The sequence below is a fragment of the Dermacentor albipictus genome, chromosome 6 (genome assembly GCF_038994185.2).
Source record: "Dermacentor albipictus isolate Rhodes 1998 colony chromosome 6, USDA_Dalb.pri_finalv2, whole genome shotgun sequence".
NCBI classification, from domain to species: Eukaryota; Metazoa; Arthropoda; class Arachnida; order Ixodida; family Ixodidae; genus Dermacentor; species Dermacentor albipictus.
The window spans coordinates 88311808-88336096 of NC_091826.1; the positions used below are offsets into that span (position 1 = coordinate 88311808).

General features: G+C 45.9%; 1 protein-coding gene across 1 annotated transcript in view; it reads right to left on the reverse strand.

Annotated features, from left to right (window-relative positions):
- Nucleotides 1-3931: 3931 nt before the first annotated feature.
- Nucleotides 3932-24289, reverse strand: part of LOC139061278 (uncharacterized) — a 42880-nt gene continuing 22522 nt past the window's right edge. The window contains exons 4-11 of the mRNA XM_070541003.1: nucleotides 23945-24080; nucleotides 23081-23248; nucleotides 17966-18118; nucleotides 13162-13438; nucleotides 10866-11026; nucleotides 6845-7182; nucleotides 5263-5608; nucleotides 3932-5051 (exon numbers count right to left, since the gene is read on the reverse strand). Coding sequence (XP_070397104.1) covers nucleotides 4734-5051; nucleotides 5263-5608; nucleotides 6845-7182; nucleotides 10866-11026; nucleotides 13162-13438; nucleotides 17966-18118; nucleotides 23081-23248; nucleotides 23945-24080 — 1897 coding nt within the window. The 3' untranslated portion in view covers nucleotides 3932-4733. The remainder of the gene's footprint in view (nucleotides 5052-5262; nucleotides 5609-6844; nucleotides 7183-10865; nucleotides 11027-13161; nucleotides 13439-17965; nucleotides 18119-23080; nucleotides 23249-23944; nucleotides 24081-24289) is intronic.

Genomic DNA, 24289 nt, shown 5'->3' on the forward strand with positions numbered 1-24289 from the left:
AACGCAGAGCGGCTTTGGCCTCGGTGAGCTTGGGCTGTACAGAATCTGCGTTGTGGGACTCGTGTTCCTTGAAAATCCAACAGCACGGCGTCGATTGAAATGTCGCGATTGAAATGTTGGTGGAGTAACCGCATTATGTTATTCTTGATCTATATGTAGCAATGTTAGGTCCCCTTGTCCACATTGTTTGTAAGACTCGCTCAATAATTCTCCACAGAAGCCCCGTAACTACAGCAAGCGAACCAACTCGAACGGCACTACGTGTAGCTTACAGCTTATATATAATATTGAGGCTTGAAGTTTAGGTTTGTATAGTTCTACTGAATGGAACGATATCCAACCACGCAGCCTTACCGCTCGTGTTGTGCCTACACTGTAAAATAATTTACACCCTTAAAATTGAAAAAAAGTGAACGTGTCTAACTCACACCCTTCGGGTGTTAGTTATGTAACGGACACCGTAAGGGTGTGAGTTATAGGTACACTTACACCCTTTTTCACTTTTAAGGGTGTAAATTATTTTACAGTGTACTGCAAGATGACCGAGTGCTGCGTGCATGAGTGGTCTAATCATTAGAAAAAACGAGGCTGGGAAATGTTTTCGTTTCCGACAGTTTATTATGCGCCATTTAAAATAGCAATTTTTTTTAAACAGAGCTATATAGGCTGCCCGAGCGCCTCATGCGCGGGCAAGTAATTTGCTTGCCAGATGCACTCTATTCCTACAAACTATCAAACACATACATTAAATAGTTCTCCCAGGGAAACAATCTATAGTTTCCCAACAAATTATACGATAGGAGAATATTTTGTGGTTGTATGTGCTATTCCGTTCGAGCTTTCTTCGGCATGCCTGCAAATGCGGACAGAAATGGGGTTTAGTCTTCGCAAATAACTTGCTGTCGCTGGAATAGAACTCATATGTATTTTTGTCATTTTTCATAACTAACTAGGAAATGTGATGTGTCAGCGCAATTGCAGCCGCTGTAAATACGGATGATTCGATTCTCTCTACATATAGTTTTTAAATAATTGCGACGTCGGTCTGCGAACGAGTTCTCTTTTTTTCTCTCATTTTTTTTTTGTCGGAAAGCAGTTTCCAAGCCAGCAGAGTTTCGAATAAAGGACAAATTGCCAATTGGACCAACTGAGCATACTTGGCCATGGAAGTATCGTACTACTGGCTTACGAAAGGGTGAAAGGAGCGTTCCAATTTATATATGGCAAAAAATCAAATATGTCATCAATTTTATAGCAAGTTGAGCACCCGACAAAGCACTGGAAGGATCGTGGCAGTCCCCTTAGGCGTTGCACTTGTCACTATGAGGAGCTCGACGCGTGAAGTAGAAGAACAGGAAAGATGATGATGGCTGTGTAAAATGAAAACGACGAAGTACGTTAATAGGGCTTACAATATATATACTCGACCCAAGTACTCCGCATGGTACCAATGGTTCATTAAACGATGGGTTGGTAGGCTGCAGAATTCTCGGTACGCAGCTGCTGCTTGCGCTCGGCTGCACGAGCCTGTTCTTGTGCCCAGGCTACAGCATTGGCACAGCGTGGACGAGCGCCTTCTCTGTTCTGCTCGCGGAGTTGCTGATCGAAAGCCGACTGTTCATCAGGAGTACGTAATGACGCGGAGAGAAACTGCTGCGCGCCCGCTGGGCTGTGATGGAGAGCAACAACGCGAGTACTGGCACCGCAAATCGCGTGCCTTTCTCTTCATTTTCTTCGCGCACGCGCCTGGGGTTGCGCCACAAGAGTTTTCGGTGTACCGCGCTGTAGAAAGGTAGTCATCTGCAATAATTTGGTGCTCCTTTATACAGTTTTGTTTGCGCACGATTGCATGCTTGTACTTGCGCTGCTAAGCACTAAGTTGCGGCATTAAATCCTGGACATGGCGGCCACATGCCGATGTAGACAAAATGCAAGAATATCCGCGTACTTAGATTTAGGTGAACGTCAAAGGACACCAGGTTGTCCAAATTATGCCTTAGCCCTCCACTACCTCATCTCATAATCAAATCGCGGTTTTCGCACGTAAAACCCTGTAATTTATTCATTGCACTTTCATAGGCTGTACACCGTCTTTTATAGGCACTGCAGTTTAATTTTAGTTTGCGTCAATTGTTAGCAATAACTTTGCACTGCACCTTGAAACACCTGTTTACCTGTTTGATACTTGCGCCGTTCAAACCGTGGAACTTATTGCAAAAGGGGAGTGCAATGTTATTTTTAATTTTTTTCATTGAGCGTGTGCAGTTATTGCGACGAAAATACTTTTGAAGAAATACTTTCGATAAACTAGCAAAATGAGTCACTGTTCCACTTCTCATTTACCACTGTCAGACCCCGTGCACTCCTTTACTCTGCAATGGTTGGGCAGAGGTAAATGCGATTCAAAAGATTGAATAGCAACAATTGCTTCTTGGAGAATAATTGTGTGGTACGGGTGTTTAGGGACACTATAACGACCAAAGTGCTTATAGTTATCGGAAATCCATTGCACTCCCCTTCCATATTGTGGAAGGACGCCTCACACGGTGAACAAATGTTTGTAGACGCGAGTTTTTAGTTGAGAAACAGACTTGCGTGTTTACCGAGTGATTGTTTTCAGCAAGAAATCTCATGGAGACGGAGACTTCTCCAATCATCCATGTGCTGGAAAAGGAATGCGTTAACAGAACGCGTTCTCGAGGAAAGGGAGTAGGGAGGGGGGCTGTGATCATTTGTAAATGTATTGGAATGCATCATGTAACCTCGCAAACAAAGGAAATACACAGGACCCGTCCTGTGTGTTTCCTGTTTTGTCCTTTGTTCTTTGCGTGCTTACATGATGCATTCCAATATCAACCACAAGCTAGCCTGCTTCTCCCTGTTAAACAATTGTAAATTCATGTCCGCTTCGCGAGCGAAGTGCTCATTGAGGCAACGTTTTTCTGCACCTGGAATCAGACATGCCTGTTTAATGTATATAAAGAATACGTTAGGCATATAAAACATTGTACAAGAAAGAACCAATTGTACTTGAACAGCAGTAGTAAATTGAAATTTAATATTGAAGATTTATGTTCAACAGCTAGCTGCTTAAGAAGCATCTTGCAAATGGGCACAATGGAGCAATTTTTGGGGTTATTCAACATGGGCCTAAATACAAGGCAACGAGTGGTTTTAATTTCGCCCCCCCCCCCGGAAAGAAACGAGAAGACATCATTCCTAGATGGGGTTTTCCCGTCTCTCCCCACGTGAAGCCAGTATTTCCAACAGTAAACTGCTCGTGCGTGGTGGCACGGACAGGAAGTGGGCCAGGGCATAAGGGGAACACAAAAGGATAGTTACAGGTTAAAGAAAGAAAAGCAGAGTGCAGCTTGAAATGCTACATTTGAGCAGGGAGGGTCGAAAGAAGAAAAAAGTTAAGGTGAATCAGGCGCACCGGACAACGAGGAGTGTCCACAGCCCAAGTAGTGTAAAAGAGCGCGCCTGGATTCGAAGGCTGACGAGCTACAAGGCCAGGTACTCAAGACCTCTCTCGGGAAAAAAAACTTACCGGATTTTGTTGAAGGCAGGCAGAGAGCATGGCGTTTGTCGAATTGTAAGTACAGTCAGCAGAGATTATGAATAGTCTCTTCAAATCTGCAGCGCAAATGAGTACCTCCCAATGCGAGTGCAATGAAGGAAATAATGAGCAATGCGACTTACAACTACCCCGAGCTGGTGTCATTTCGCGCGACGCTTGATGCGCGAAATTGCTATGATGGGTCAAAGTTTTAAAGGTGAACATTGGAGCTTTGGAAGAGTACTTGCACAACGACAGTAAGCGTATCTGGAGAGCAGATACTTAATATTTGTGCCTCACTCCATACCTATTCTGAACACATTTGCTTGGTGCGCCGACACTTGAGCAAGGAATACAAACGCAAAAAGGAGATGCAACAGCCGCAACAGTTTTATTAAAGCACCAAATTTCCGCCCCTTTTCGAACTACAAACATGTTCGTTTTAAACTTGTACTAGCGCTAATACATCAAAACTCTGAAGAATTGGAAAAGCTCGAAAAGGAGCCGACGTGACGAACATTTCGGAAAGTAGGCCGCTCTTTAATACTTTCGAAAAACCTGTCGTAAAAGTCACATTAAACGGTGAGGGTGTTATAACACGGTTGCGAAAGATTAAAAACGAAGACATAAAATGATCAGTATGATTAAAAAGTGGAGATTGTTTTTTCGAAGGAAAAAAGACGATATATGGGGTCGGGCTAATCAAACGGGTACCAAGATAGGAAAGCGCCGTGCGCACTGTCGGTGTAGCACCACCGTGAAATTGGGTACTTTCGAGAGAGCTAGAATGAAGCGCTCGAGTACGATGAAAACCAACAAGGAAGTAATTTTAGGGAGCAGGAAACTTAATACGGGGTATAATTTGTTGAAAACAGCCATACATGACCTGTATGAATGGATGGCGTTACTGCCATGGCGGTACATGGAACGCCTAATGTGGTTGCTCGACGTTAGAAAAGTCTTCTAATCCGGATGGACAGGACAAAATTTGCAGCTAAGTCGCATGATGGTCTGGGAAAAGCAGGAAATGTTTTTTTTTAACGAGAAGTGCGGCTCATTAATCGTAGCGGTTTGAATTCACGAACACGTATGGAATGTTCGCACGAACGTTTTTGGAGGCGAGGCAGTGGGGCAGTTGCATATGTATAGCAAGAGAGGGGCTCTCACTGGCGCCTTAGACGTCCATGACATCAGTAAGGCTGAGGTAGCTGCAAATGCGGGCCAGGAGATCCACGTCGAGATCGTTGAGCGTGGTTCTTCCCCGTTGGTCGCAAGTTACTCTCCTCCGGACGACGCCCGTGAAGATGAAGTAATTGGCAGCCAGTCGGTTACGAGCGTCCTCGACCTTTTCCTTCGCCTCCTTGTCGTCGAGGCGGTAGTTCTCGCATATCGTCAAGTGCACGGAGTACGAGTACTGCAGGGTCTCGAAGGCTAGGGCATCACTCTTCTGCATTGACCCGTAGACGAACCGGATGGCTTGGTTCACAAGCATCTGCGTATCGGAGAAGGTGGAGTTTGTCACTGAGATGTGCAGAATCCATGGAAAGGCCCTCAGTCCGAAGTGCTTAATTTCTGCACTCTCGCAGTGCAGAGCATAAGCACTCGATCGTGTACCATCACATCGAGAGCAGAAGATAGGTTACAGACGGGTTAATTGATCCAAAACTATTTGCTATCGTACTCAAGAGGTGAAACAGGCTCACCATGTTACGCCTCAACGATTCCTTGATGACATAGTCACTGGCGCGGTTGTCATCGCCAACAGCCACGTTGACTACTACGAGAAAGCGATTGCGGAGAATGGCCTCCTTCAGCTCGCGGCAGACAGACCGCAGCTGGGTCCAGTTGTCAACACCGCTGTCCATGAGGTCGATATAGAGCAGGTTCATCGTGCGGTTCTGTTCTACCATTCGTCCGAGTGCCCTGACTGCCCTCCTCCTGAAGGTCATGTTGGAGAGGAACAACCTCTTGACGCTCCTATTATCTTCCAGCGACCGAAGTATGCTGACCGCGTTGGCTTCAGATACAGCAACATCCAGTTTCAGCTCTCTGCATAGATAGAAGAGGCATTGTTCATATGTTAAGGGATGAATGTGGCTGCTAGAAAAAGGCCTCGCGGACATAACACGCAAAATTCCCATTAGACAACCATTTCGTTACAAACGATGACCCTACGAACGAGTGTTCCAATTGCTTGAGAACGCAGTAACCAGGAGGCTGAAACACCTAAATACCGTGGAAGAAACATGCGAGATCTCTGCGTATCGACCGGTCGTTTCTTTCCACGTCGAGCTAGCTTGTGACGGAATGCCGGGGCCAAGATCTGTTGGGCCCAGCTTTTGGCTTTCCAGCTTGTTTTCTTGCTTCATGTTGATGGCCAGTGACGAGGTGGCAGCTAATGCCGATAGAAATGCTGTGATGTCATACCATGTTCCCCGCATCAGACATCACGGGGAACATGGTATGACATGAAAATAGGCAGGAGTTACTGGGAAAATCTACCATGGAGTGCAGTTCATAAAGGGAGGTATTTCGAGAAATACTGTTACGGGGATGTTAGGAGTATAGACTGACTACTTACAATACATATACAAGTGATCAAGTTAGTTAAGATTGCTGAACAAGAGCAACACTCAGCAGCGAGCGTCTCACGATCTTCCTTTCTCTTTTATCCTTCCACAACAATATAGAGCTTCTGGACGTTAGATATTCTGGTGTATCCAAGCGGCACATGCTATAAAGCATGCAAGGTCAGTCATTTTACAGAGCTTGTGGTAATTCGAAGGAGGGTAACTTCACTGCACGCAGCGTTTCCGTTTAGTATGTATCATGGGAGAAATCCTACGTCTGCATACTAACTTGAGGGATGCGTGTTCGTTTGCTTATTTAGGCATTCTTGACTAGGCGCCCTATGGAAGAGGGCCTTGAAAAAGACTCGTTTCATGCCGAATTGTGCACAAAAATCATATGCATTTATGATCAATTATAGTTGCTCCTAGTTTTGTAGTTGATCAAATATTTCCTTAATCTGGGAGAAGTCGAAGAATTCTTCCTCCATTTTGTAGTTGCGGAATTATTTCTTCACTAATTTAGGCATGGTAATGAAGGAAAACCTTTAATGGATTGGCATTGTAATTGATTGCTTCGTTTCTGTACGCGTACAAGCATGGCTGTGAGATGGGTATGCATAGAGTATAGGCAATATCTAGGAGTATATAACCTTGAACTGCCTGCAAGCGAGTATTTTTAGTCAACAGTAGTCATGACAAAAGCAAGGATAGATACCTGAGGTACTTCGTCTTGGCGAGAGCCTCAGGCAGGTATCGGATCACCGACGGGATTGTGAATTCTGTGCAGTACAAGGTGAGCGCGTTAACTTGGCGGCTTGACGCCAGGGTGTCCAGAAGGATTCTGGCGTCTTCGGGATCGCGCCTGTCCAGGTCAAAGTAGGCGGAGGCCGCCCTGCACAAGTTGTGTCCCTCGGCGAAAACGTCCCCGTCCGGATTTATCCAGCCCAAGACCAGGCGAGAGGAGAGGTCGTGTTGCCGGATGATGTCGAACAAAGGGCCTAAGTCTGCTGGGAACACGAAGTTAACTCCCAATGTCTCCAGTGTCGTGTTCACCTGCGGGAGGCACATAGGCGCTGAGGAAGACCTAGTTGCCGTCTTCGAAGAAAAGTGAATCCTGTGCGAAGCCACGCCGATTGAGAGATTTTGCAGTCGGTGCACGAAATACGGGACTTTCGGTTTTAACATTGTGCTAGGCGAAGAATACGACACGCATGTGCGTAAATTGTACTGGTTGGCGTTGCGACAGCGGTTTGGAATAAATGCCTTAGAGGAGGTGCTGCCTCAGTTAATATATTGAGGATTTTCTATACGGGGGCGTTCTGGCGAAATGCATAGCACGAGTAATACTGAGATTTTCTGTAGTAGCTATGTCGAATTCGTGATAGAAAATCGTATTATTGTATTACCCATTTTGAAAGCATGTAAATTATTCCGGGGAGACACGTTGATAGTGCTGGGCAACGTGAAAAAATCGTGAGCCATTCAACTCTGAATTTGGGTGACCAGCGAAGCTGTGTGGCACACGACAAAGGGGCAACAGAATTGAGGAAAAGTACGAACACATTGTCTTCATCGATGGTCCTCTTGACGAAAGGCACGCACACATTTTTGTAGATCCGCGTTCGCGCTATGCGTTTCTTATGTCGCATTCCTGTTTGCATTTCGCTATATACTTAGGCAAAGAATTTCAGACCGATTGGCCGTGGGCCAGTGCCGCCAGCGCTTTCGCAGAGGTACGGCAGTATGGGAACGCTGGCATGATGATCGTCATCGGAGCCAGCTGTCGTAAAAGCGGTAAAAGGTAAAAGCGGGAGCCAATGGTTCGGCAAGTTGACCAATGCTTTCCTCAGCACAAGCTTACCCGTCCCTATATATACTTTGTCGAGGAAAGCATGCGTCACCGTGAGACATGCAAGTCCAAATGAAAACAAACTTGCATTAAACGCACGTAAAACAAAATACGTTATTTTTAGGCCTACCAACAAACCATGTATTAATCTGAAATTTTCATTTCAAGGCACAACATTAGAGTGTGTTCGCAAGGAAAAATTTCTTGGTGTTTGGTTCGAGGAAAACATGTCGTGGAATACCCATGTGTCCAGGCTTGCTTCTGAATTGGGCAAAACTGTAGGCTGTCTGTACAGGTTATCAAACCTAGTTCCATTATGGCTAAAGAAAGCTATATATTACGGCCATTTCTACTCTCGCTTGTCTTACTGCGCGCTAGTATGGGCAAAAACGACTGTTCAAAACCTAAACAGACTCGAAGTGTTGCAGAAGAAGGTTCTCAGAATATTTGAAAATTTTTATGGGCACCCTCGTGAACTGCGTACTCATCAGCTATTCATAAAGCACGATATTACTAGAGCAAGTGATCTTTATACATATAAACTACTACTTTATACAAAAAAGAAGAAGCTTTATGAGCATTCATTTGATAGCTCCCCCCGATACTCTCTCCGTAATCAACCCTTACCAGTTCCTTTTTCCCGTACAAGCTACGGAGAATGTCTTCTTCAATACCAGTTACCAGCAATAGTGAACAAATTCTTAACTTGTACCAAATTCGAACTGCCAGAATATAAATTCAAGAAACATGTGCGAAATATGCTTTTAAACATGTAAGAATCATTCGAACAACATCTTTATTTTGCTATTTGGTATATATTTCATTTTGATGTATAAGATTATTTTTTGCCTTTGCACAAGTGCTTATAAGGATTTCGTGACATCTGCATTATATGCAATTATGTTGTGCATTAAAAGTGTTGAGTTGCGTGTATTATATTTCATGCGTATGTTTTTGTACAGCGTTTCAGATGATTATTTTTGCATTCTGTCTGCTGCTGTTTAATGGGTCCTTGGGCACTCTCAAGATGTCTGCGACATCTTTTCGCCCAAGAGCCTCCGACTCGGTGTTGGAAATAAACTTCACTTCACTTCACCTTATAGTTTTGCTCAAGCATTAGTTAGAACGCTTGAGTTAGGCACAAACGACCACTCTAATATTAAAAAAGAAGATGGCAACTATAGGCTCGATGAAACTACAAGATCTCGCAGGTAACTGAATAAAACATTTGGAAAGCGACAACACTTGCAGATAATTAAAGCATTGCAACAGGTTCTCCATGGCGTATGCTCTTCGCCGATGCTCAGCAGTTCAACTTTGCTCCGAATTTTTTTTATCCTGAGTTCGTTGGAACCTGTAATCTAACTTTATACCGTGTAACCACGTTGACCAGAATGTTGAAGGAGAGCACGAGTTTGGGGTTAGGACTACCACCTTATCGACGTTTGCGCCCTGCTTTTCTACTGTATATCTAGTAGCTTCTTGAGCCACACTAATGTATCAGACGGTCACACCTTGAAGTAAAAGTGAATTGCGAGCAATTTCTGTAATACGAAATGACCTACAATGACACAGTGTGCTCATTTCAACTTTATGCAAGCTGCACGCCAGCACTTCCGGGCCTCGCGTGAACTTTTTGATATTCTACCCATTTGATTCGTTTGTTTTGCCAGCCGATCTTTTCTATATGTAATCTGTTTTATTGGCTTGTATGACCCGGCCCCTTTAATGTAAACTCTTTGCCTATGAAAGAAAAAGCAGCGGGCATCATCCACCATGCCATGCTCTCCTAGACACATTCTTTTTTTTTCTTTTGAAGGAATGCGGCTCGGAACTTGTACACACCCCAGCAAAGCTCCGGCAATAAATTTTAAAGCCCGAGGGTGTCCGCGATAATTATGCGGAGCGCAAATATATTTGAGGAGCTCGATATTATTAAACACGTCCCGCACAAACGTTTTCATTGAGGCTAAATGTTTAACTGAAAAGATTCACGATACAAATTGAAATGCCAGGCTCGTCATTGCTGAGTAATGTACCTGGTGTTATTTTTCACTACTATCACTACGAAGTTGACTGGTTATGCGACGCTTAAACAGAAAAGCTTGAAGTAGGAATGAAGCGTTGGTTCTTTACAGGTGATTGCTTTCAGCTGTTTTAAAACTGAATTATGAGGGTACATTACCAGTAAGGTCGTGTTATCACGCGTATGGTGTTGATGAAATCTCGGAGCTCTAAGCTTTCTCGGGGACGCATGCGCTTGATTGGCCCCACATTTCAAGCACTGAGCTAGATGTGAATTTTCTTGTATTCAGTGGGAAGGTCAAAGGAGCGCTTTCGATGTTTAATGCAATGGCTCGGAAGGAGCGTGCTATATGCAACATCGAAGCTATACATTCGATAACAACTGAACCGAAACACTTACAACATTTCTTACAATACATGCATGCAGTGCAATACATCGTAGAGACGATAACTAAATGTCTACTTCGGTTACACTGAAACCTTTGTCTATACCATCCACCTCCCCACATTTTTTTCATTGCAATATAGGCCATTTTTTAAGGGTATAGGCAAAACTAAGTTGCCGAGGGCTGCAAGAATTTGAAACTTATTTGTCCTCGAAACAAAAGCTCAGATTATCTTGCATTTCCGTAGCAATCACACTAATGCCTCAAAGCGAAGATTTACGAGACAGGTGTTGCTGGATATTCCGATATAGGATTCCGAGCAAGCCAGTTCACGCCAGTTTTTCCTGCTGCACTTTGAAATGCGCTGCCGATCTACCCGATCACCTTCGTCGAAGAAAAAGAACCGATGGTAATGCCGTAATTCACTTAGAAGTTAGAGTATCATGGCGACACTTCAATCTTGGACTGTGGCTCACCCCTAGGGCCTGGAGCATGTTATACCGTCCATTGATGGAGAACTGATTTCGCTGCACGTATAGCTCTCGCAGGCGGGTGTCGATGAGAAGTTTTTCCGCGGCAGCCGAGGCGAAGACATCGGAGAGATTGCAGTTCGTCAGCGTCAGGCTTAGAAGCACACCTGCGCCATGACAGTGACATGGCAGGAGAGAATGGGAGAGGGAATATGCAGGGAATATGCAGAAAAGTAATTGAATGCACTCTCGTTTTATTCCCCGAAAAACCAGCGACCTGCATGTTGCGAGGTACGCCTGAAGAATTTTTTGACCGCCTGGGTGCAGCTAAAGTAACGAGCGCTCTGGCGCTTTTGTTTCACCGTAGTTGTGGGAAGAATGCCGCTGAGAGGTGGACGCATAGTGTTTACACCGCATGTGTCAAAGTGTACCAGGCAATCTCGCGTTGGCCTGGAATGCAGTGGCCCTTGAATAGGGGCAGGCAAATAAAAAAACATTCTACTAGCATCTCTGATCGCCCTTTACTAGGCAGGCTGTACCACCTACCTTTAGCCAGGGTTAAAAAAAAATGCAAATGACACGTAGCTGGACAGAACAAAGGTAATGTTTGCCGTGGCTTGGAGTTGCTCGAACTACTTTGTTCATTCCGCCTAATTAAGTAATTAGCCTTCATTATTCAGCTTCTCTAATATAAAAATTAGATGAAAATTGCTAAGAACATTGTAGAGCAACATCTAAAACTCCCTAATCAGCTTTGATGTTCAAGATATGCTACATAAATACATACAACGTTAAAGAAGCCCGCAAATACATGCGAAGTGCTTGGAGCAGCAAGTCGCGCGGCAATTTTGCGTGCATTTGTGGGCTTCCTTTGCAATTTTCTCGATTTACTTGAGAAATTCAATTATTCAGTTACGGCTCCGCCACGTAAAGGGCCTTCGTGGTTTTCGGAATGATGTTTCGCGAAACGATGTCTGACGCACAGACAGATTTTTCGCGACATGGTGCCGTGAACGCTATCGCCTTGAAAATATCACAACACACTGACAGATGCGAAACTCAATTGGGTAGAAGAAATGGGAGGTTAGATGTTTTGCCATGACCAAAATATTCACCTCTATTCTATGCAAGAAAGATTAGTCGAAGCTACACAGGAAAAGTTTCATGAGCCACAGAGTTTCATAACCAAAGTACCACCAATGGCGATAAAGCAAAATACGCGCGAGCGCTGGTCACTCCGCAGCGCTTACCAGCATACTTGAGCGCAATTTGGTCTGACTTGGTCGTGGCATAGCTAGCATAGCGGTCTCTGGGGCCGTTCCGCATGCAGCGAAGCCTTAGCGAGCCGGACGCCTAGCAAGGGACCTGCTTGTACCAGTGGTTGTCGGGCGGTGGGGAGCGAACCACGCAAAGTACCGTAACCGAGTAGGGCATCTAATCCTAATTAAGACAAGCTGGACGATATGGTAACTGAACATATTACCAGGTGTTTACCTCTGCGTGATAAAGACGCCAAGTTTTTAATGGCAAGACAGGCTCACACTCTCACCACTTGTACTAGTCACCCCATCACATGATCCCATTCTCTGCATCATTAACCACTTGTTCGAAAAAAGCCAGTTATCAGTCTGCACTCGTATCTTCTACTTCCTTTTGTTCTTTCTCCGACTTGCGCTGGCCGCTCCTAAGAATATGTACCACTAAAGCCGTGCCACTCCATGAAATAGAATTTTCTCCAGGCACTGGAGCGGTACTTAAAGACACGTTGCGGTACACGCCACACTCAATGCGCCCGCCACCTGCATTGCGAAGCAGGTGTTTGGGAACACTTCCTATATAAGCATAAAAAACTTCCGCACTCGGTAACTGTTACTGAAATTGAGGTGCGCCTACGATTTCAAAACCGGTAGTATAAAATGTTCCATCCATAAGGGTACTGGTTTGTCCCGACTGACAACTTTACGCCAAGGACTAGGAAAGCTTTAATCCACACGACAGCTGGCTCGTATTACGCCTGCAGGGTGAAAATCCGTGACTGAAACTTAATCTGGACCACCAGCTCCGCCCTAAAGAATCTGACACAAGAGATCGGTCACGATGGCTATTAGTGCTTAGCATGCAATTTTACTGCCATGCGTCACAGCTACTATGTTCGCTTACAAGATATGCCCCAAAATGAATGACAATTCAATTTCACATAATTTTATGTTACTCCTCAAAATTAACCCTAACGCATGCAAAAAAATGTTTATTGTGTATCGTCGCTTCTAACTAGCGCGCACGAGTAAATGTCAATGCTTGCCTCCGATGAGGTTGGCGTAGGCTCTCTGCAACGGCAGACCCGTCTTGGGGCAGTTTATGAAGCTGAGGTTCTCCAGGCGGCTCGTCGGTGAAGGTGGCGCCGCGGTCGCACCCCGAAGAGTGGCTGGAGACGGCGGACGTCGAGTTAAGGCGGCGGCCATCGCCCTGACGTCCGGGGCAGCGATGAAGCACGTGTTGACAGTCAGTGTCCGCAGGCTGACGCTCTGCACAGCTGCCTTCAGCAGAGCTGACGGATTAGCGGTTCCCCCGCCAGAGACCTGGCGGAAAATTAGGCGAAGCCAAGGAATTCAGGCACAACGGACAGTACTTGGTATATGGCGGCTCGCGATGCGCGATCGAAAATGCAGTTTGACTGAATCGCAGACAAGCTGAAGGATCGCGCGCGCAGACTGCCGAGGGACAAGTTAGCGATTCTTTAGCGAAGTTAGCCGTTCTTTATATAACACGTGTAAGCGAAGCAAAAGTTACCCTTTTTTTGGGAAATAGACTGCTGTGCGAGAGAACTTTAGTTAATTTCCTCGAAACAAATGAATTCATCCCACCACTATTGCGATTGGCTATTCCGCCTAAAGCAGTGCGCGCGGTACAGCGCGCGTGCGTTCAGAGCTACTGCTCTGGAAGATCGCAAACCGAATCAGCAGTGCGGCGCCTACCAAAAATGAAGGCGTGGTTAAGCGAAACATACCCGTATGTGCGTGTATGTGCGTGCTTGCAAAGTGCGGCAGCAGGGTGTGGGGGGGGGGGAGAGGTTCTGGCCAAACGCTCGTATGTATGCGTTTAGGAAAATGGTTAAGGCATTTGCAGTACCCTGGCTGCACCATGGTCAACGCATAGACATCGACGTAGAGACAGAACCGCGTGGGCTCGAGCGGCGTGCGCAGTCGTTTGCCGGTTCTGGGGTCACCTACTGAGATGGTCTGAATAAACTTGGTTTCTCGTTTGGATCTAACGTCTCTCCTGCGTTCGGCTTCCTCCGAGGTCCCACAGCGCGGCGACCCGACGTTTCCTCTGCGTTTTAAATGCTTTAGCATTTCTATGCCTACCCAACGAGGAAAGCCCGTCGCGTAAGACTATCGTTTTCATCATAGAGGCTTCAGGAGCGGGCGAATTCGCATTCATGCTGCTTCTCGCTTTAACGCTAACTAAGCGGCGAGAACACGGCGCACACGAAGCTATCAGTACCCAATGCACTGTCTCCACCGCAGACCGCTTTCAAGATATGGCGCGCTCATTTCGCTGCAACGCGAACTGAGTGGTGAGAACACGCGCCCGTGCTGCCATGCCATACGCAGCCGGAGTACGATTGATCACGATGGATAATGGCGTGACACGGGTGGATAACGCGCTAAAGAGCAATAACGGCTTTGATGATCGGAGCGTCATCAGCGCACCTAACGCTGCCACCTGCATTACTTTGCTCCCGTCATCAATTCAAGCGCCGCCGTCCGCAGCAGTTCAGGTTGCCACAGCGCTGTGGTTTATACTGGTTGGACTAGGTCTCATAACATTGATGACACTGGCCTGCGTGGAGATTTGGAGTATAAGTCTGCACAAGCATTGTACCAGGCGCTCGAGCAGTTTCTACGCTATCTATTTTTTTGGAGGGCGGGCATGTCGATTGAGCAGCTATATAAGGTAGTTCTCCAGGGCCAAGGCACATTTGACCCCAGGAAAGCTGGTCCTTCGGAGGCCCCACAAGAGCGTTCAGAAAGACACCAGAGGGAAAGCGAGATTCACTGAAATGAGCAGCTAACTAACCAGCAAGCGAAGTGAAACGTAAAATTACAGCATTCCTGTCCACATTTGTGCATCCATGTTATTGTCTTCTGCTCCGTTCAAGTCGCATGCGCCTTTATGGCTCAACCTTGTGGTCATTCAGAAACAGTGATAAACTTGCTCGTCGGAAGTAGTGTGTTGAGGACTGGGCACCCTCGCAAATGGTAGTGGGAAGTCCGGCGCTTGTGATGTCCACCCTCGAGTAGAAACAGGTGCGACGTACATGGCTTGCGCAACACAGCTCTGCACTATCACTTAAATACTGGCACCTTGAGACGTCAGGATCTTGACGCGAAAGCTTGCGGAGCCAGTGTTGAGGGAGAAGTTGAACCTGTGCCATGCTCCGGGGGTTGTGAGCCTCATAAAGAGACACGGGATCAAATGTGCTGGAAGGCTTCAATAAGGACCGAGTTTGCATGAGTGTATCGTACAATTTGTTCTATATAAAAAGGACGTGTTCGTCAAGCGCGAATTTCTTGATAGACCTTACTCCATAAAATTTGTGGCTAAGATGCAATTGTTTATGGGATTGGATTTTGCTTGGTCCTTGGGAAGTGGGAATAGCATGGTCATGTGCGGAAGGTTTGACTTTCATACTAGCGGGCTTGTGAAGTAGGCAATATTCACCCTAAAGACTACTTTCAAATATGTTCAGTGCTTAGTTTAGTTACAAATACAAATATTACTATGTGTTATGGATATTCACATTCCCTGCATAAAAGACATTTCTGCATGCACATGAATATTTTGGTTGAGGTTTATTATTTGAGCATACGAATGCTCGGCACATTTGGAAATAGCGTATACTTGAAGAAAAAAAAAATGTGCAGTATTTAGTGGTCTCGCTATTTGTAGTGAGCGAGAAAACCACAATTGCATCCGTAAAACCTCAAAATATTTGTGGTGGAATAAGGTACATGTAAATGCTCCATCTCCGCAAGAGTGCGTTGAGTAAGTCCTGGTTTGGGACAACAACCAATCTTGCTGATCACAGACTGAGCAGCTATTCGGTTTTTAACAAATAAAAGGCGGTTCTCTGTGCTTAGCAGCTTCTTTGACACGTAAAGAGCCGGAGATGTGCCTAGCGCTGGTGATTATTGAAGAACAAACCGATGAATGGTCAGGCAGGGCCAGTGGTGGCTTGTGCTTACACACGAGGAAAGCTCATTATCTGAAACCATGCGCATTATCCAGCGACCATGAATCGGAAAATGATCCTGGGGTAAGTACCACTGAAGTGACTCAATTGGAATAAGTTTTTGCAATTCTCATTCAAAAAAGCGTCGAGATATTTATTCAGGAAAATGAAACGCGCACTCCTGTAAACAAAAAAAGAATAGTTTAGAACAAACCTACAATTATCTCACCCACATTTATCGTTAAGTTTACCCGAACAAATCGTCCCGTGGTCACCGCCAATTAGACTCCCCTTCGCTAATGAGGACTAACCCATATGCAAAAATATCCTAGCCAATGGACGAAATTTATACCTCCGTTCACTAATTTTCTTGTAAATCATATCTGTCCGATGACAAGCTAAAACACAGACAATGCCACAACTAGCACCCACTTCGGTAATAAAATGTTCGATATCATAAAGACGCCATAACACACCTCTATCTTGTATAAGACTTCGTTGAATAGAAATGCCAGCGTACCTGTAACTTCATCTATAATGAAATGATTTAGAATATTGACCAGTTCTGTGCCGTAGATAACGTTGTCATCTATTCCGCATCATTCCGTTACGACTGCAGCAATGAGGCCTCGACGCGATAGGGAGGCCGCATGACATGCAGCCCTTATATCGTCCGCGACTGGACCCGTAGGCTGACCAGCGATCGCAACACGAGGTCCTGAAGAGTAGCGGTAAAACGTGGAATGGTAGGACCCGCGCGTACTTAAGTAGATATATGTCGGTCAGTAGAACGAACATATACAGTGCAACCATAAAAACCCCGACTAATTAAGGAAGCCTGAACTATGGGGCCACTGGAGGGACCATTATAAGCGAGCATTTCTTACAACTTGATTTCAAGCTCTTTGACGTGAAACCGAACACCTGCGTTGGGACGAGCGTGACCTGCGTTGTGACGAGATTTACTTACCGTACACGGAGTGTTCAGTAACATACCCTTCCTCTGCTAAATTACAGTAGATCAGAGACATCAGTTACGGTCAGCTACTCGTAGGAAGCACAAGTTGAAAACGGAGCTCATGGGGCGAACTGCAGGGCGGGCGAAAGTATGACCTGCGAGATTAGCCTGCGCGTGCTGTACCACGCGCCACTGGATCTAAGAGGCTACGGAATGGTAAGGCAACTCCTACTACGCAACGGTGGCCACGTGGGCCCGCCTGCAGTTGCGGGTAGGCTGCGCAGTGGTTGCATGCGTAACATGTAAAAGTAGCCAGTCATCTACCATGAAATGGAACCTGGGTGCGTTTCAAATTTTGGCGGAATTTTGCCAGCGACGCCGGAAGGCTGTAGTGCAAGTCAATGCTGCTTCAGTTCCTGACTAGCCGGCACATAAAGCTTCGAGGAGACTTGAAACCTGCAGCTAAGACAGCTATGGTGCAGCGAGCAGAAGACAGACGAGTGGTGTTATGGAGCTGAGGTGTGCTGCGGAGTGAAGGGAGTGAACGAGCTATACCTCATCGAATAAACGGCCCATTGATGGAAGCGAGGGTAAAAGCCTAACTACAAGTGCTTTCCGAAAACGAGCGCTAACCGTCGCCAGCAGGAATGTGTGCGAGTCGTCCTGCAGCTGAGGTCTAAGAAGCCGCATTTCTCTTGCAAATTATATCGCATTTTAAACTAATGAAAAAAAAACATCGTTCTTAGAGATATTTACATAGTCTTAGTACTTGGCTTGACATCAAGTAATGGACGTAAAGGGGAATTAGATGTGAAGACGTGATGACGCTTTGCCTCTCGGAAAGATCGGTTGGAGAGATTTGCATCAAGTGAGAAAAACAACTCAAAAAAGGAGTGCTCGGTTATATCTTACCTCAACTGTCTCGAGGGTAGGGTGCTTACGGACGACGTCCGCAAGGGCGTCGCCTGCTCTGGCCACGAGGAGGGGTCTCTGCAGCCAAATACTCTTCAACGAGCGGTTGCGGGCCAAGTAGTCTAGGAATGTGGCAGCATCGTCGTTTTCGACCTGTGAATGCAAGCCAAAGCGCGCCTGTCCAGACGGCAATTTCGCGCAACACGCGGGAAGACCACAGAATAGGAATCGAATAGTCTGCTATTCAACACGGTGCAAAACCTCACTATTCCAAATTAAAGAATATTTGTCCCATGCGATTACGTTGAAGGAAAACAAGAGTGAAGACCGGTTCCGGTGCAGGAGAACCGTGGTTGTAGTGCAAGCGATCCCGTTAGTGCAAAAGCACAAAGCAAGTCTCATATTCTGAATAGTTAGCCGTCGTTGAGTAACTATATGTCCTTGGGCAGAGTACGAGTTCTTAGTGTATTTAGACAAATCTACTTATACAGAAAATCTCACGATGTTTTGGTTCGTTCAAAACGACATGCGGTGCTCTATTGCCCTTAACGCATTAATCCAGCACTGCATTCGTGCTTGTACTAGGGACGTGCTGTTATTTTATTCCCACCCAATTTAATGTTATCGCGTCCAATTTCTGTACACGGCTTTGATTTCCAATTGTCGTTTCAATTACTATTGATTTGTGAACATCATTATTAAATAATGTCTTTAGTTGCCATAATCCATGAAACTCTCCATGTGACATTTTTTTTTTAGTTATCGGGGTTCAGCATCGGAACGTCACCTCGAATGTTGTTCGATTCGATGAATTCCCTATTCATACATCCGCATTTCTTTTTTTAATGATCCCTGTATAGGGCTTTTACAGGTGTCGCCAACACCAGCACCAATACACCGGAAACCAGTAAGCATGAAAGCGGTAGCAAGAATTAGCTTGCAGTTGTACTGATCAACATGTGTCAAACCCAAGCAACTATTTCCATGGGACAATGCGTCAATTCTGTATTTTGCGGCAACCCAAAATAATTTCACTTTATTTGCCTTGGGAAATAAAAAGTGAACTTCTGAATCGGGAGGAAGCAGGCACCTGACGCCGCCGGCCCCTCGATCGTCGTTACGCCGAGATACCGGGTCGCTCAGTGCGACCCACGAGCTCCACGAGCTCGCGAGCCTCGGGCCATCAAGGGATACCAGTGTTCAGGGCAGTTGTCTATGCACATCTCCCCACAAGAGTTGTACAAGGTGAACCGCCCGCGCTGAATAATCTAATTTCAGCACCGACTTCCAGGTTAGAACAGCGTCACCACCACCACGATGACAAAATATCACGAAAGACGATGAAACTATAAGCTTTAGGGTAAGCCCTATAACGTCCTCCCCACACAAACACGACTGAATAACTCGAGCAACTTTACTTTCCACGGCAGCGAACTGAAACGGGAATAGTGGGAATCAAGCAGCTGGTGAGATATAGTTCAACCACTTGGAATAATTTAGCCCACGCAAACGCGAATACATTTTTAGTCGGCGCTGCAAGCAATCAAAAAGCCCCTCCTAACTTATCCGATCGGCGCTGGCCACAAGAATGTTGCAGTCGGAACCAACCTCTGCGGTCGGAGCAGGTGGCAAACAGATTTTTCAGCGCGCGCACGCACTTTTCCGAAGTTTTACGAAGAGTTCACGACAGCGGGTGTACGGCCGCAATAGCATTGCAAATGTACCGCAGCCAAGACGCCGAATGCAAGGGAACGAAGCAAACAGGCTACTACATTCGTCGTCTTCAGCCGGTAAGCTTGCAATAAGATTGCAGTGCAGAGCTAACAGATAAACGAAAGCAACAAGTACGCTGCCTCTGGAATATTAACCAATGTTTCACATAGTCCAGTGAATATAGCGGCTGTCAGAGTGGATGGGACAGCCATGTGTGCGGCCGCCATGGCCATTGTAAACAAGTGAGCACAGGTCGATCAGAAGAAGCTCAATGGCGAGCGCTGCCAACCGGTCACATAACGACGCCCATGGCTATGGTGCTAAAAAAGTGCCCACACGAGGGAGGCTGCAATTTCGGTTGGCTGCCGCAGCTCCTACACTCGGATAATTGAGCTGTACTGAATCGTGTCCTGCGTTTCTTTGAAGCAATGAGTGCTGGCGGCAACATTTCGGCTTTCCTATTCTGTATGTTACATCTTGTGTAGATTTCACCTACTGAAATCCGCAGCAGAAGGGGACGCGTCTAAACGATGTTTACTGCTATTGTTCCGAGGCATCAGCGTCCCTTTGCATGAACATCTTCCTACGTCATAGGAAGGCGACTCTTCGGGGAGTCGTTACATGGATTAGAGAAAGAAAGACAATCTAAAAAAACAGGATGACAAATACTGATCGCAGTACTCCAGTCGCCTTGCCAAGAGGAATGTTCGTCAATATGACGATTTGCGATTGCGTATTGTGTACGATGTCTTAAAATATATATCAGATCCTGCATCCGCCGCGCGTACGCAGGCTTATGGTAGAGAACGCGTTACCCATTTGTTTTTTGCAGACATGTGCAAATATTTTACTTGGATAGCATGCGATGTCCAGACACTTACGAGAGCGCAATTTAGCTGTCGTGTAGTTATTTACTTATCTTCTATTATTTTGATCGCCTCACGTCATAAGGAAATCCTCGCTATCTTATGCGTACCTTGCCGGCCACAGAATGCCATTTAACCGCTTAACACTAGATACCACCAATCCTTTTAACAAACTTTTCTCCAGGCTCATGGAGGCCTATAGTCGTAATTTAGTACGAATTTAGTGAGCTTTATATCACGCATACAATCACTGAAGCTTGCAGGAAAACCGCAGTGAATGACTTAGTACTCCGCATGGCCGTGAAAAATTAGTCGTCAAGTGTGCGGCGCCCGATAGTTTCTGCACTGTGATCAGGGGTTGGTGGGGAATCGCGGCGATGTTTGGGAATTGAAACCGCCTCGTCGTTTACAAGAGCGGTGTACTGTTAGCAACTGTCAACTTAGAGGAATAAATTACTTGCGTAGAGCGAGCTTGCACTGCGCTTTATTGTTGAATGAAGCATGAAACTATCTGAAAACTATAGCACAATTACACCTTCGCTGCCACCGGAATTCTTCGTTCTGCAGGAACTAAGAATAGCTGCGCCATATGGAGGGCGAAGTGTCATGGGCATTTTTTGTTACAGAAACGCATCTGATACATTTCAGCCACTAACAGGCAAACTAGGGAATACTGTACAGAAAATGTATTTATTAGTTCATACCTTCATGTTGCTCAAATGAAGTAACAAGTGAAATATTGCAGCGTTCCATCAAAAAACTAAGCAAGATACAGCAGATCAATACTTCGTTGAACAGCTGGTGGAGTGTAAATGTAGGGTCAAAAACTAGCATATGGTCCTAGTTGTGACAAGATCGATGTGTATTTGAGATGCACCTTTATGTAGGTGCACAAATAAAAGAATGGAATGACAGGCTAATATTTGAATTTTTTTCTGGTTTTTGCAGATGTGGTGCGTCAGTATTGTTGAACTGCCAGCTAAACGGTTAACTATGACCATCGTTGTTTTGATGGACGAGCGGAACCATCCAAGGTCTGACGTTATATGGAAGAGATGAACACCTTGCTAGTAAAGGAACGCACGATTGAGACCTGCCAGTACCGTCATGCAACTAGGGGTGGGCAGGCGCAGAGACGAGCACACAAACTACTCGTGTACTTTCAATTTAAAAGCTATGCGCTTCACTAGAGGTGGCGAAAGCAAAGCAAATTGCTGTGTAGCGGTTGCGCTGCTACGTATATTTGACCTCGGTTTTTAGAGATATTTAGAATAGGGGCCCCAATATTTTGGGGAACCAAAAGGTTAGTGGGTTCTAGGGTTGGGGCACGTACGGTTGAGGAGTTAAAGAGTAGGGCTTTGCGTTTGCGGAGAGAGAGTCTTGCGCTGGCAGCGCTACTGTGCAGTGAATGAGAAGCTATAAATTATAAAATGAAATATACTATTTTACGATAAGGAGTGTCGACTAGTTTCCTCGTTTAATTATAGTTGAGGTTATTTTATTAGCAGCAAGCAATTTGCTGCGCTTAGTTTTGAGTAACGAAATTTACGTGCCTCCACTAGCCAAGTTAAGTCATGTGAGGCCTACGAGCCATGAAATTGACAATCGAACTCGGAATCAGTGGCGTCTACCAAATCAATCTTCATTGATAGAAATATCAATGAAGATTAATGAATGATGATGAATGATGATGAATGATGATAGAGTTGACAGAAAATGATTACCGCAGTCACTTCCAGCTTTAGAACTTCGCGTGTAACCGTGAATATAGTCTACATTAGTGCGGGGTTTGAGCTACCGCTTTGATGGGTGCAGCCATGTATCTTGACGCAAGGCTTTTTGGGCAGCTTTAGGGGTTCCCGCTAAATCTCAAATAGCGTGCCTGACGCAAAAGCTAAACGCACTGTGCGCCTCACGCATGCGCAGCGGCTTCAATACCGTTTCTTTGGAGCCCTTATTCTAAAACTTTTTGTCCTTTATACATCTGGAGGTGGAAATGCCAGATTCTTTTGGCACTACAGCGCTTTCGGTTGAATATCCGTCTGAACTGAAAGACTGCCTTGAAATTTGGCTGATGCGGCAGCCGAGTGGTACATAGTGCCAGTGTAGCAAGTAGATAGTGCCAGCTCTGAAAGTTCAATGGCGGGTGAAACATTGCGCCTGAATTGTGTATTCACGAGCGAAAGCCTTCTCTCAAATTTATCCCCAGAAGACGAACCAGAAAATAACTGGCGTTGCCAGTTTTCCGGCTCGAGATAAACATTGCGTCATGGTGCACAGACAGGAAAAAGGTTTCCGGTCACTACTAAAGTCAAAAGTTCTTTCGGATAAAGGTGCGCCGTAACTAACTTCGTAATGGGTGAGTGAGTCGAGAGCCGTTTGTTTCCGAATATGCTACAGGACCATACGAGTTGGCACACTTGATTACGACGCAATGTAACGATGCAGCGTGCCAGTGAGGAACAATTCAGAAGCATGCAGGCATCTAAATTCAAATAGAGCGTAGCGGGAAACAAAAAGTTCTAAGAATGGTTACTGAGACGTCATCCACGGTGAGATGGATAAGGGCAGTGGTATCTTCCATGTAGCGTCCCAGCGTTAGCGCTGTTTCTCTGTCGAATAACACACGCATTAGGAGCAGCTTGCGAAGAGATGTCAGGGCAGCCAGCGAGCGATACCATATGGTAGCTATCGCAGGAGGTACCTGGAAGAATAGATTGGGGACAGGATTAATAAACAGAAAAACGACGCAATTTCATGCACCGATAGACTTCTCAAAAAATGAAATTATGGGGTTTTACGAGCCAAAACCACTTTACGATTATGAGGCACGCCGTAGTGGGTGACTCCGGAAATTTCGGCCACCTGGGGTTCTTTAACGTGCAGATGAAATCTAAGTACACGGGCGACGGTGTTCACGCTGCTGCGACAGAAATTAACAGAGGTGAAGTAAGTTCGAGTGAATTTGACACGTGACGGCAGTAAAACGCCAATCCATAACCACTATCGAACTAAAGCTTTAGCTCACATCTAAATCCGCGAGATTATGTTGTAAGCCACACGGAGCGTGCTTGTACTGTTAGCGCTGACAGCTAGGTTAATCGGAACTCATTCAGAATTTCCCCGCTGCTTATCAGCCCATATGTTGCTCCAAAACCGCTCGTCGTAACAGTTGTTCACACGGGAGCACACGGGAGCTGTTCTGTTTGCGTGCTCAGCGGATGACCAGCAGGGCCTATGTGATCTTTCCCTGAATAGCCTAGGACAAAACGCTGAAATGCACATGTATGAGCATGCGCCGGCAATCTCTCCTCTCGCATAGGCATCAGTCACAACATGCGGGCCGTCGCGGCCAGCGCTAAATGGCTTGTTACTTCTGTCATCCACGGGTCACGCTCACCTGGCCGCGCATATGGGCGTCGTCGCAGTTCCACTCGAAGTGGTCGAGCTCCCCGGTGTGGGTCTTAATGGCGTTCCAGAAAACCATGGGTTCAACTGTGTTGATAGACGCATCACACACGACGCGTTGGACGCATCTGTGGACAAAAACTGACTGTCAGAGCCGACACTGAATGGCCGAACGAATTCGACAGTCGTGAATGCACTCGGCCTGACCTATAGTTTAGCAAGACGCATCAAACAAAATCGAAACTTGCCGGAAAGACTGCTTTCCTCAGACCGGCCACCCATCGCCGTAGACGATGCACGATTTAGGGTTCAGTTTTTTTCTATAACCCGAATAAGA